This window comes from Larimichthys crocea, chromosome XVII (genome assembly GCF_000972845.2).
Source record: "Larimichthys crocea isolate SSNF chromosome XVII, L_crocea_2.0, whole genome shotgun sequence".
Classification (NCBI taxonomy): Eukaryota; Metazoa; Chordata; class Actinopteri; family Sciaenidae; genus Larimichthys; species Larimichthys crocea.
This window is the reverse complement of record NC_040027.1, coordinates 21,711,436-21,724,874: the sequence shown is the minus strand read 5'-3', so window position 1 is coordinate 21,724,874 and position 13,439 is coordinate 21,711,436. Positions and strand designations below refer to the sequence as shown.

The 13,439-nt window shown below is 39.2% G+C and overlaps 1 protein-coding gene across 2 annotated transcripts; it reads right to left on the bottom strand.

Moving 5' to 3' along the window:
* Window positions 1-256: 256 nt before the first annotated feature.
* On the bottom strand, window positions 257-11,971 carry LOC104931951 (atrial natriuretic peptide receptor 2-like). Of its 2 annotated transcripts, none has more exons than XM_019258909.2 (23): window positions 11,350-11,971; window positions 10,636-10,726; window positions 10,238-10,370; window positions 9,698-9,821; window positions 8,535-8,639; window positions 7,755-7,857; window positions 7,195-7,340; window positions 6,940-7,012; window positions 6,536-6,680; window positions 6,165-6,251; window positions 5,903-6,046; window positions 5,639-5,760; window positions 5,178-5,322; window positions 4,970-5,018; window positions 4,778-4,885; window positions 4,529-4,648; window positions 4,245-4,338; window positions 3,721-3,808; window positions 3,471-3,610; window positions 3,082-3,234; window positions 2,137-2,235; window positions 1,809-1,900; window positions 257-729 (listed from the first exon to the last, which is right to left on the bottom strand). In XM_019258909.2, the coding sequence occupies exons 1-23, from the start codon at window positions 11,392-11,394 to the stop codon at window positions 619-621; spliced, it is 2,517 nt and encodes an 838-aa protein (XP_019114454.2). In that variant the 5' UTR covers window positions 11,395-11,971; the 3' UTR covers window positions 257-618. The 2 variants fall into 2 exon arrangements, with proteins under 2 accessions (XP_019114454.2, XP_027146258.1); XM_027290457.1 differs by having other exon boundaries at window positions 1,887-1,900.
* Window positions 11,972-13,439: the final 1,468 nt, after the last annotated feature.

Below are 13,439 nucleotides of genomic sequence, written 5' to 3'. Positions count from 1 at the left end.
TGCCAAAGGTCTTTACCTGTTCAGAGGACAGTTGTTAGTCAAAATGTTTGTCTAATTTATCTATGTTCTTTGAACATGTTTTATTTATTTATCTATCGTAAGAGAGGGTTCTCTTAATTTTCAGGCAGTGAATCTCTGTTCATTTTAATTTATCAAAAAAAAGGTGCCTCAGATTATAAAAATACAAATGGAGCGAGAGAAAAATAATAATGTGTGACTGACTGACTAAAACAGCATTTTCTCAACTCTGGCAAGTTTCTCTGCATATTTTTTTTTTTTTACATTCTTCTCAACAAGTGCAAAAAAAACAAATATATCTATTATACAATAAGTGATGATGTCCTGCACAATCATACATAGTGGGCAATTCTGGTTATTTCTACAAATTATTATCAGAGAGTTTTTGCTCATCATCATCATCACTTCTGGTCACAACAATGGAACCATGATAACAACAAACATGTAACACCTACTGGATTTACAGTTCAACATGACATTTAACTTCATGATCAACTATTTGTTCATCCTATTTCTGCACATTTAACCCCAATGTAGCTCACTGGACATAATTCAATTGCACAACACGGAGCCTGACCAGTTTTCATGCTCTACCCAGATCTAGTCACTAACTGGCACTGGGACCACTCTGGATTCAGTCGTTCTGAGCAGTGGGTCTGTGTGATCTTCTCTCTTTGCTTCAAGCCACCATGTTGTCATGTCTCCTTTGCCCTGTCGGGTCAGGAAAAATTAGAGACAGAAAGTGAGAGAGAGAAGAGAGTCATATTGCAAAAGCATGTGTCCCTCTGAATTTTAAATAAAGCCATTAGGATATGAGGGGGGGCAGAGAGCAGCAGCTGAGGCCACCTCTTAGCAAGACATGGGGGGGCAGAGAGCAGCAGCTGAGGCCACCTCTTAGCAAGACATCACAAGTGTCAGCAATGTAGGCCTTGTCCGCTGGGACTGAGAAGTAACCCCCTCCCCCATGATTACACTGGCACCACCCATAAAGAGGTCTTAGGTTGCAATGTGAATAGAAGCTAGCACAACTGGATAATACAATACTTTCCTGGAAAAGAGAACAAATACCAGACACACCCAGTCTCCTTTCCCTTAGAGAGAAGTTTTGAATTTCCTGTGATCTTTTCAAATCTCAGCCTCATAAATCCTGTCCCTGTTTCAGTCACTTTCAAAGGTAGTACACCAGCTTGTAAGTGATTATCCCTGCATCTGTTTGGCAGTTTCCACCACAATATCAAAGACAGTAGAAATAGAAATATATGAACAAATCACCCTAACTGGGTTTCATTCAAGAGATGGTGTGAATGTACAGTCAGTTGCCAGTTTATTAAGCAGCTGCACCTCGTCATCAGGGTTTTAATGTTCTGGTTTTTGCTTTAAAGAGGTGTCGACTCTGCTTTATATTCATTTTGGAGGATAATGTTTTGGTGCTGTTGAACTGTATTGTTTCGGTTATCTACACCACCCTCAGTGACATAAATAGGGTTTACAAAATGATACAAGAGCCTTTATAAATGTAGGATTTGTGCAGCTGGGTGTACCTAATAAACCGGCCACTGAGTGTATATAAGCTCAGCAAAGTGAGATGTGCTTTCCAGCACAATAAAACACCAATCACTACAGCAACCACCATGACAATGACCAAGAATGTACTGAACATAGCCCTCTCTTCAACGTTAGTGTTTTCCCAGCTACAGGACGCTCAGTATACATCTACTGGGTTTGTCACTGCAGCCAGTATGGTATCTCAGTATTTATTAGGATAGCATATACCATGAATATAATGTTACCTTCACATTAAGTGTTCCTCTGCATGTCAGAACGTAACCTCTGAGTGTGTGAAGCAGGTCAGCTGTGGCACCACTCACCTGGATCTTCAGAGCTACGGACATAATTATAGAGAAACACAGCACATGTGATGTTACATAGTAATATGAACAATGTCTGCCTGGAGTTTTTTATTTATCTTGGTGCATCATGCAAAATGTACTGCGTGTTTTTGATAACTGTTCCTCAGTTAAGTCAAGCCAAAATGTGCTGATCAGCCACATTTGAGAAGAACCGCTCCATTTCGAGACATCAATTGGATGAAAGTCGGCGTGTCTACTCCTCCATTACCTTCACTAGTTGATTCCATCCGTGATGCTGTGTTGACAGTGTCACCAAATAGGCAGTAGCGAGGCATTTTGGTGCCAACCACACCAGCCACAACAGGTCCTGGCAGAAAAAAAACAGCAGTGATTGTTTTGATGGTTTATATGGTATATGTGACATTGCATGATCGTGATGATATGAGATTTTTAAAAAGTGGAATACCATACATTTACATACAGTACATACATGTTCATATAACGCAGTCAAATTGTGAATATGAACAACCTGCTTGCAAAAGCAAGAAATAAAACTGTAATATTAATGTATTAAATGTGGAGCTGATCCAAGAACTAAGCCTGAAAAATGACTGGCTTGCGCACACACAGAGTTTTATTTATAAAAAGGGATCCTGTGTGTCTTTAAAACTTACTTGCAGAGCAATTCAAGACCCATTACGATGATTCAAGTCTTCATAATAAAAGAGTTTTCTAGCTTCAGGTATTTTGGCAGAGTGATAATGAATAGATTATTTATATAGATCTTGAGATTAGGCTGCATGTGTTGAGACCTCTGTTTGAACCAGGCCATATTTTATTTTATCTATCTTACATTACATGTAATGGATGATGCCATGTGTTAGAGACTTGAATGAGTACAATTGTTCTAACCGGTGAAACAATAAACCATTTGTAAAGTTAAAGGTCTTATTGAAATGTATTTAGTTTTATTAACGTTAGCTTTCTCATATATGCATACGGATAGTTTAAGGTCACTAAATTGTGACTGTGTCCTCTGAAATACATCTGTTATCTTAACCTCTGGAAAAATATTGCCCAAAAAAGTATCTTTGTGGCTATAAAAAGGTGTTCAGTAATTGGACTGCTCCCAACATTCATATTATATGTGTTTTTGAAACTCGGCCATGGCATACAGTATCCTGTCTGATAAACTGATAAATGTCCACAGTACCTGAGTGGATGCCAGCGCGTATCTTCAGCTGTGTGTTGGGTTTATGAGGGATCTTGAACGTGTGGCAGACAGTGACCAGATCAAGAGCCATGCTGGCTATCTCTCCAGCGTGATTGATACCATTTTCTTGAGGGACCCCAGAGACCACCATGTCTGATGGTTAGCCATTATCCCATAAAAAGAAACAAATAAAATGTCAAATAAATGCCAAATAATTTATTTACTGAAGAGTGAAGAGAATCTGAATGTGCCTACATTCAGATTCTCTTCGCTCTTCAGTAAATAAATTATCGTTTTTGCCTTTTACATTAAATGTTATTTTGATGGTGCTTTGACATAATGATTTATAACTTTGTGTTAGTTCAAAATCAATTTCTCTCTTTACTTACAAGCGTCACCTATTGTCTCCACTTTGTAGACGTCATAGTTGTCAATAATGTCATCGAAGGTGGTGTAGAGCTGGTTAAGGAAGTTCACAACTTGGTGGGGAGTGCTGGCACCAGACAGCTGGGTAAAGCCGACAATATCACTGTCACATGGGGAGTAGTACAGAGGAAGTCACCTTTAGTTCTACATGTATATACCCAAACAAAGAAAACAAGGGGCAAATTGCATGTAACAGTGTAACACAACACACACCTGAAGTAGACGGTGGCATTGGCAAAGCTTTGAGCCTCTGCTACTCGTCCTTGACGAAGGTCATCAGCTACCGGTTTTGGTAACATACCTGCACAGAAATGTCATGACTGCTGAAAAATACCCCATCTTTGTAGTGTTGGGTAGGAATGTGAAAATGCTACTTACACTCACACCACTAGATGGCAGTGAGCTAACTCACTGTTCTTTAATAATTCAAGTTCAAGTAATAATTCAAATGTACACTGTGTAAGTGCAAGCAACTCACATGCATCATTAACTGACATTAAAAGCTGAATATTTTGTCATGTACAAAAGACACGCACATTTTGTGCGAATGTACAGTATATGTGCACATTTTCTTGGCTTTGTTATCATCCCTTTTCATAAAGAACAACTATCAGTGTTATCTCTGCAACGTCACCAAGACAAATTCCTGAAAAGCTGTAGAGCGTGACTCTGCTTGAGATCAGTCAGTAGAGTCATGCAGCTCTTTATCATCACTCGACACCGTTATCCTGACTTACTGTATAACAGCCGATCTGTCTTCTGTTTCTCTTGGAGAAGGTCCTGTGTTCTCTCAGCAACGATGGCCTCCAGATGTTTGCTGTATTTCTCCATCTGCAGAAAGAAGAAAGAAGAAACCATGCTTGCATTTGAAATGCTATTACTACTATTTGAAACTATTTCAGAAATGTATGTTGTATATTTGTTGTTTTGTTTTGTTTTTTGTACTACTCATGGTAAATTTAGTGTATATTATGAGTGTTTACCCCAATATTATTTTTACAACATCTCAGTGGGTTATTACCAGGTTCATCATCATGTCCACGGGGCTGACTTTGTGTGGGTTCATTTTGTCGAGCATCTTCTTCACCTGCTCAAACGTGGGCCTCAAGGTGACGTTATGAGACCAACACTTCTTAATGAGCTGTGTTCCAGAAAAGAGAGCAACACCTCATTGTCTAACGTGTTCAGTACATTAAAATCTCTATGGCATATTTAACATTGACATTTTTTGGTCTAGCACTATTTCACAACATTTGTACATGTGACAGACCTCGCAGTAGTCTGCTTGACTGGGACAGTCAGTATCTGCCTTCCCTGCTTTAAGTTCAGGCAGAGGGGGGCGCCACATGAGATCCATCCTCACTCCCTCAGCCTGGTCCTGTTAGAGAGGACTGCTGGTTACAAAGCAAAGATCAAAGGGAGGCCGAAGGTTGTAATCTGCAGAGAAGGCTGTCATACTCACTGACATGAGGTCAGAGCGAGTTGCAATCTCAACCAGAATCATGGAGTAGCTGAGGAAAAGAGGGAAAGGATATTATTTTCCAGTGCAGTTTCTAAGATTCAACAGCTACACATTTTATATGTATGAAGACGCTTGCCTGTCAACCATAACTCCGTTTGCACATCCATATATTGCAATTCAAAATTAAATGTTCATTGCTCAAACACACCTGTAGACATCTGCTGCCTGCGTCATATTGGAGCTGCTTCCCAGCAGCACCTCTGGGGCACAATATATACGATTTACATCCCCACAGTTAAAGCCATTGCTGATGGCCTCAAAGTCCTCCTTTCTGTACACCGTGAGACCATAATCTGAAGCCAAAGACAGAAACAACAGCACAGTACAGTAGAGCAAGCAGAATGTTGTTTGTGTTTTTTACTTTGCATCAATAATTAAGTTGCCACAGGAAGTGGCTGAGAAGTGCAGTGATTCCTTTTCAGAGAGACATTTTCTTTGTGTTATTTAAACTGTGTCAGGTGAGTGACTTATCAAGATCAAGATTAATTTATTTGTCCCTTCACTTAGACATGTGTACAAATGTGTAATGAATCTAACAACTGACTATAACAATGACAAAAACACTTGACATGGCATTCTGCAGAGCTGTGTCTGAGGATTTTTTGTTACCTGAGATTTTGCACACCCAGCGGTCATCGATAACACAGTTTCTGGAGTGAAGTCTTCCATGAAACACCTTGTGCTGGTGGAGATACGCCATCCCGCGGGCGATGTCAGTGGCAAAGGACAGTCTGCATGGTAGAGGAAACACTCACTTAGACATCACTGTTGGACATTGGGTGTATTGAAGTTTTTGACTCTGGAAAGCAGCTCATCCTCACCTCATAGATGTGAGTTTAAACTGTTAAACATGTGAGAGAAAAAAAATCTCACCTGAAGCCCCAGTTGATGGGGATGTCATCATTCAACAGAACATCAGACAGGCTTCCTTTGGGGCAGTGCTCTGTGATGATGGTGACGTAGGGGACTTCGATGGAACCGCCAATGAACTTGCATAGATTGGGGTGATCCAGTTGCCTGTAGCCAATAGGACAGAATGACATAGGATGCAGGAGTTGTTCCTTCATTTGGAAGTTGAGACTTTATTATGACATTAAAATCTATGTTTACTCTTCCTCTGCAGGATTTTCCTCACCTAACTTCTTTCACCTCCTTCCTGATGGTTTTAGAGAGGGTGAAATGTTTATTCTGGATGTGTTTCACTGCCACCGTCCTCCCATCGCTGTAACACAGTTCAGTTGCGATTAAGTCAACTGAATGCAGAATATGGAAGAAATTCTTTGCAACATTCATTGTTATATAATTGTGAAATGCAGAGGAACCAGTCATAAAGATAGCATTTAAATAGCATTAAAATCCTTATGAATATATATATATATATATATACAAGAAGAAAAAGTAAGTAAGTAAGTCATATAAGTAAGTCGTTTAGTCATGTGTACAAATAAAACAGTCAAAGATGATGATGTATAAGTATTTTTATAAACTTGTAATAAAATTTCTCACTAGATTCCTGGTTGGATGAAGCCTTGTTTTAAGGAGGTGTTAACTCCAGTACACACAGTCAAATTAGTAGTTCGACTGATGGTGGAGTTACTCTTTATGCGTTGCAGGGTTGTGGTGCTGCCGAGGCCCACGCAGCCCAGTCTACCTGCAGACACAAAACAGTTCGATACTCATGTCAGATACAGGGGTCAGTTTATACATAAGTACATGAAACATTACATTCATTTGAGAATGCAATTCACATAAAAGTAACAGATATTTTAACAAAAAACACAACAGATATATAAATATTTTTTCTGGCATATTTACTTTAAAGTCAAATGAAAGTGAAGCACAGTCTAGAGTTTTCATGTAAGTTAAGTCTGTCTATAAACAGTGTCTTTTAATGGAGTGAAATATTTTACCAAATATTATGTCCTTGTAGTTGATGATCCAGCTTTCATCCCAAAACATCCTCTGTTTCTGGTACTGGAGCCACTACAGGGAGGAAATTCAGATAAACATCAGTACATGAAACATCTCCTGTGTTTGTATGTGTGTGTGTGTGTGTGTGTGTGTGTGTGTGTGTGTGTGTGTGTGTGTGTGTGTGTGTGTGTGTGTGTGTGTGTGTATGTGTGTTAGATCCATTTTTGGCTGTCGTGTGTGTTGCAAAGACTGACCACCATAGTTAGGATGAAGCCACTGCTGAAGAGAGCGACTGGAAGCCCGATGGCCACCTTTATAGCGAGGGACATCGGGCAGATGCCGCAGTCTGCAGGACAGTTCAGACAATTCTCCTCCAGCTCACAGACCTCATCCCCACACACTGACACACAAACGTACAAAAAGTATTAGCATCGAAATGTACTGGAGATATTCTATCATTGGATTATAATTATTGATACATTGATGACCTGTGGGAGCTCATTTTACCTTTGTCAAAAGTCTTATTTTATCTTGTCTTAACCAATGATAGCACATTATACGTGCACAAGTATATGAATATATCTTTACTGCAGGCAGTAGGCTGTACTGGCTACAGTATCTGTGTTTCTACCAGCAAGTTCAGAATAAAGTTTATTATTTCAACTCAGCAGTTGTCTTGAAATGCAAGGTCACACATGCTTTTTCACCTCAAAAATACAAACACAAATATAACTTTGCAGTATCATGGCTTTGCAGCAGAAGCTGTACTCGGCGCACAGTGATTCAGCAAATCAACAAATGTCAGCTGACTGACCCTGTGCGCTGACAACAAGCACTTTGGACTCCAGCGCTGCGTGCATCCGTCCTATTTTGATATGAGCAATGACGGAGGTGACTCCGACATGGATCAGCACCACCTGTATGAATAAATAATAATGTTTGGTTGTATATTAATTAAGTCTGATGATTAAACAACAAAATGATATTAGACTGTTCTTCACTAAATAAAATAAATGCATGAAAATTGGCTGACAGTAACAACAATATACAATCCCTCAGAAAACTGTCACACTTTGATTCACTACGTCCTAAAAATAAATCCAAACAATCAGAAAACATTTAGAGCTGTAGATGTACGTATGTGTCATAATGTGTTTTTTTTCTGTTTTTTTTAACCATAACAATAAAATTGTATTTTACATAAATCATGTTTGTTTTTTACTCTCTCGTCTGTACTTTTAAATTTACACTTGCTTGATAAGCCGCAACCCAAAGTATGGCTTACCCTTGTAATTTCCTACTAAGACACAAGTAATTATAACCTGCTGCCATGTTGTATCATGACATACCAACGCAACAAATGTGTCACTTTGATCATGTTTTTTATGTTTTGTCTGGGTACAAGATGAACACCCTTCAGACAATAAAGTTCACCAGCTGCTACTTGACTTTTTTACCCCAAAAACTGCAGTTGGTGAAGTGTTTTAATAGTAGAGGATACTTTTATTCAGATATTTGTGTCTTTGCATCCTCAACCTTGACACATGCTACAAATTAGCCTTCCTTTTGAAGACTTTTGTTTGGGTTGACTCACCTTTGAAGTCCAGTATTTCTGTGTCATCATGCCTGCTTTGGATACAGTGTGGGTCACTATTTTACCATCATCAGGGATCCACGGGCCACAGATTCCACCTTGTTTCTGTAAGAAGGCAACACCAATAGTTTGGAGACGTTTTCTTCATTTAGACAGTTCATTCATGTGTTGATATTATATTATAACTGATGTTATAGCTCTGCAAGTTGTGTGCTCATCCACAGAGTTGGTGCATCTCTGCTTCTCTAGAAACGTTCGATACTGTTGAATTAATTTTTTTAAAATCAAAATTGACTATATTGTTGTATACCTTATCATGACCGGCTTCCTCCCACAGTCCAAAACCGTGCACTTAATAGGTTAATTGCCCATAGGTGTGAATGTGAGTGTCAATGGTTGTTTGTCTTGCCCAATGCGAACTGAGATTGGCTCAGTGGATGGATGGATGGATGGATGGATGGATGGATGGATGGATGGATGGAAGATCAAATGTGACATCATTTGTGTTTATCATACAAGTGTGAAGTACATGCACTTTGAGTATTTCAATTTTCTGTAACTTTATACTTCTCCTCCATATTGTACTTTTTACGTGTTGAGAAAATTCTTAGACAACTTCTTCATTCATCATTCTTTCGACAATCCTACTCTCTCCCATTTGGTCCCATTTAATCAATGGATCTACTATAGTATAAGATATACTATAGAAGATCCATGGCAGCCTTTCAAATTGGGCTCAACCCTGCACTGCACTCTCATACTCTAATGCCTTGACTTTACCTTGAATTTTTAGAACTAAACAAATAATCCAATTTAAATTCAATTAAATTAAAATGTAGTTTTAGATCCAAAACAATAACTCCCTTACAACACTTACTGCACTAAGACACAAAGACAGGAACCACAATGATTAAATCAATTTCACTTACCAGTACCAGTTAACAAAAACAACTATGGTCTGAGATCATTTTTCACTTTTAGAGCATATAAACATGATCGGACGGAAGGACACACCCAAAACTACTTATTCAACTCAATTCACATCTGATGTTTCTGTCAGTTATTTCTGTTGTTATTTTATAATATAATGTAAAAGGGGAGAAGATGAGTGTGTGCTGGGATTAAACTGGTGTTGCATGACACACTGCTGGCCAAGTACCCACCATGAGACCAAGAGGACAGGAATGGATGTTGGCATGATACACGCAGCAGTTCATTTCATTGGCGCTGTTCCAGTTTGAGGGGCACTCGTGTTCATGGCAGAACCTCTTTGCCTCTGACGCATTACTACATGGGAACAAGGGTAGGTAGACCAACAAAATACTCAACAGTCACAAGTCAGCTTTCCGTTCTTATAGCTTAAACTTTAGGGTTTAAACAAGCTGAGTTTAATTACACACTCGCATCAGTCAGGAGATTGAGACATTGCAGGAAACTTACTTACTTTCTAACTGTTTGATTGCAGTGTGGTTGTAATTAATCTATTTTTTTATGTTATGTGTTGTGAAATGAAACAGTATGCCGGGACATTTCTGTGTGACATACATATGGTGTATTATCTTTCAGTAACTGAGAAGTCATAAGGAAATGTTTACTCATCCCAAATATGTGCATATGCATACATCCCTATGTATGTCTGTGTGTGTGTGTGTTCTGGGCATGTTAGACATTCATAATTCCAGGTGTTTACGTAACACGCTCACCTGAACTGGAAAATCTTGTTTCTGACTGAGTACTCATAGAAGGAATCTGAGGCCGTCACCGTGTATGAGACATTGAACTCTTCCCCATTGGTTACTTTCTCTGGAGGACGCTGCACCCAGGCCATTTCCAGACCTGTGACAACATACATGTGGCCTGAGCATACACATTCAAACAGTGTACATATGCATAAAAAAATGGGAGACCGTGTGCTGTATTTGCACTTAATTCTGTTGAGCCCCACCTTCTAATAAACCTTTCAACAATATCTGTGTCAACATTGTCAACTTCCAGTTCAGCCACAAAAGGAAAATCTTGTTTTACAGTAAATATTCACACATAAACCGACTAAAGATCAGCTCCAACAGACAGACACAGAGGTAGAAAAATAATAACTTACCACCACAGCTAATCATGTTGTAATCATTTGGACTGTTCATAGGCCAACAGTCGTACTCTGTGTTGTCCAGATCATGCCAGCAATTTACTCCCTGCAGACAAGCAAAAGCTTTTTCATGCAAAGGCATTTTTGTGTGTATATTTAAAAAGCATAATGTGTGTAAAGTGTTTTATCAGTAAGTTAGGACTGGTTGTGTGAGTGTGTTCAAGTATTAAATACACAACTCAACTCTCTAAAGCTTTGTTGGTTTTAAGCCAAAATGATACGGCCAACAACAGCACTAGCAAAAGATATAAAGAATGGATAAATGACAGCATAAGTCACAGTTTAATCTTTTATTAAAGAGTGGTTACATAATGTTTTAGAATTGAGGAAATCAGCCCCACAATACGCTGGCAAGTAACCCAGTGACACAGAAACACCATAAGCCCATGAGCACATGCCCACAGCAACAAGTGTTTCTGACAAGACAACAAAAGCAAGGGGGGTTCCTCAGCAATACATGAAAATGTGAATATTATACACACAGATTACACATTAGTTTATATTCTTTCCTCTGTATAATACAGTCATAAGACAATTTATCCCTGCCCTCATTTCACATCATTGTGAAGTCCATTAGCAGGTTTAAATATATGTGGTTATTAGTCTAGGTTTGTAATAAAATCTTTTGTAATGTTATATTTCTAAATCTTCTACTATATTAGAACTTACCAGTAGGAAACACAGGTAAAAGCGTATCGCTGTCCATAGAGCCATGAGGAGGTTTGCTGCTGTGGCTGGACCTGCTCTGAACTCACTGACCGACCGACTGACTGACTGAATGACCAAATCTGTGTGTGCGTGCGTGTGTGTGTGTGTGTGTGTGTGTCCGTGCAGTCACCTCAACACGAAGTACCCTTCCCCAAACGTTTCTTTTTTTTCTTAAAGGTCCACCCTCTCCCTTGTCCTTAATTGTCCAATCAGCAGAAGAGGATCTCCAATCACAGTTTGATTATGTACTTGTTCACGAGGTGCTTCAGCTCACCTTCACTGTCCTACAGGTCAGAATCACCCAGAAGTCTGTGCTGCACCTGAACTGACCACCAGAGCACTGTTTATATCATTTTAAGCCCTCTCCATGATGTGACTGTCTATACTGGCTTGAATTTTAATTTTATTTGAACATTCAGCCCTGTTCAACATGATTGCAGGCCCTGTTCGACATGATTGCAGGCCCTTTAATGTTAATATGGCTATCAGCTCACTCCGTAGGGACTTGGTTTGGGCACCACAGGGTGGCCAATTCAAGTCCAGCATGAACCACAGTATGGAGCATGGACTGGGAGCTGGAGCGGTGTCAGTTCACCTCCTAGACATGCTGCTACGTGGCTGACCATCTCCCCACATTTGTGTGTGGAGAGTTGTATTTCGGGCCTATATGTGTAAAAATTGAGGGATCAATAAAGTTAATCTTCTTAATGCAATTTATATTTTAGGCAGTGGTGGAATAAGTATTCTGACCCTTTACTTAAATAAATATACTAAGCATACTATGAAAATACTCCACCCCAAAACCCTCTGCAAGTAAAAGTATGTAAATATCAAGAACTCATGCAGTAAAATGGTCCCTGTCAGTCTTTTGCTGTTTTTATATATCTTTTATATCTGATGTTTCTGGATTAGTAGTATGGCTGAATTGATATTGCATTTAACATTGTATTGTGTAGTTTCATCAACAGCAGTGAATCATATTTATCATATGTTGGTAGCGTCACTGTCCTGTTCTACTTACAATGGAGGATCTTGCTCAAGAATGCGTCAACAGGAAGCATTGACTGCTGAGGCTACAGACCAGTGACCTTTTGGTTTGGTACATTTTCCACACTATTAGTAAGTACAATACACGTTTGTACCAATACTAAAATTGTATCCTACATTTAGAAGCACCTTGCTTTTTTATCTGAGAAAAGAAGCAAAACTTTGCAATTGTTTGACAAAAATCATGATGGAGGTCGCTCAGCTGTCATCCTGTGATCTAAGTACTGAACTTTGGTCACACGATAACAGGTGGTTTATTTATGAGGTTGTTAAACGTTGTATAAACACAAGTAACCACACAATAATTTCCCCTGTAAAAGATTCATATTAAAATTAGCAATCAAATTTAAATCAGGACCTAACTGAGGATAAGTAAACAAGATAACAAATCTGACCAGGTGCTTAATACCAGCTGTCAGTGCTGTAGTTTTGATACTCTGTGCCACTAACATATTTGGTTGTACCATATGAAACCCAGCACTAGTTATAGGCCACTGATCACTAAAGAAATGTCACCACTTGACACAGGTGAATAATAAAATTGCTATACAGGGCTGTCTGTTTACAGCTTTCATAGAGCACGTAATAAATCTCGTCTTAGGCCGGCACCTTTTCCGTGCACTGTCAGCAATGACAGCAGGTGCAGTTAAACTCATTGGTCCCATTTATCAGCTATATTACTGTGTGTGTGTGTGTGTGTGTGTGTGTGTGTGTGTGTGTGTGTGTGTGTGCACGTGTGTGCGTGCGTGTGTGTGTGTTCAGTTCAAATCCTACACATGGGATAATCACGTATCCCGGATCTCTGTAGGAGTAACCAGTCAGTTCTGTAAATTATACATTATTTAACTTTGAGCTTTGCCTCCATATAAGTACACCGCCTTTAAGGCACAGGGGATATTTATATAAGATCATACCCTGTGTACAGATGAACATTTTCCATCTCTGCCTACATCTGTTCCCCCTGAGATTAAAACCAAACCAAAAGACAGCATTTCTGAACATCT

Bases quoted from the DNA above. Each gene is read 5' to 3' on its own strand.
- LOC104931951 (XM_019258909.2), bottom strand. From the start codon at position 11,394: ATGGCTCTATGGACAGCGATACGCTTTTACCTGTGTTTCCTACTG. The intron at 4,649-4,777 runs GTCTGTCACATG...TCTGGAACACAG, and splicing joins GTCAAGCAGACTACTGCGAG to CTCATTAAGAAGTGTTGGTC. The intron at 3,809-4,244 runs GTAAGTCAGGAT...ATTTCTGTGCAG, and splicing joins GACAGATCGGCTGTTATACA to GTATGTTACCAAAACCGGTA.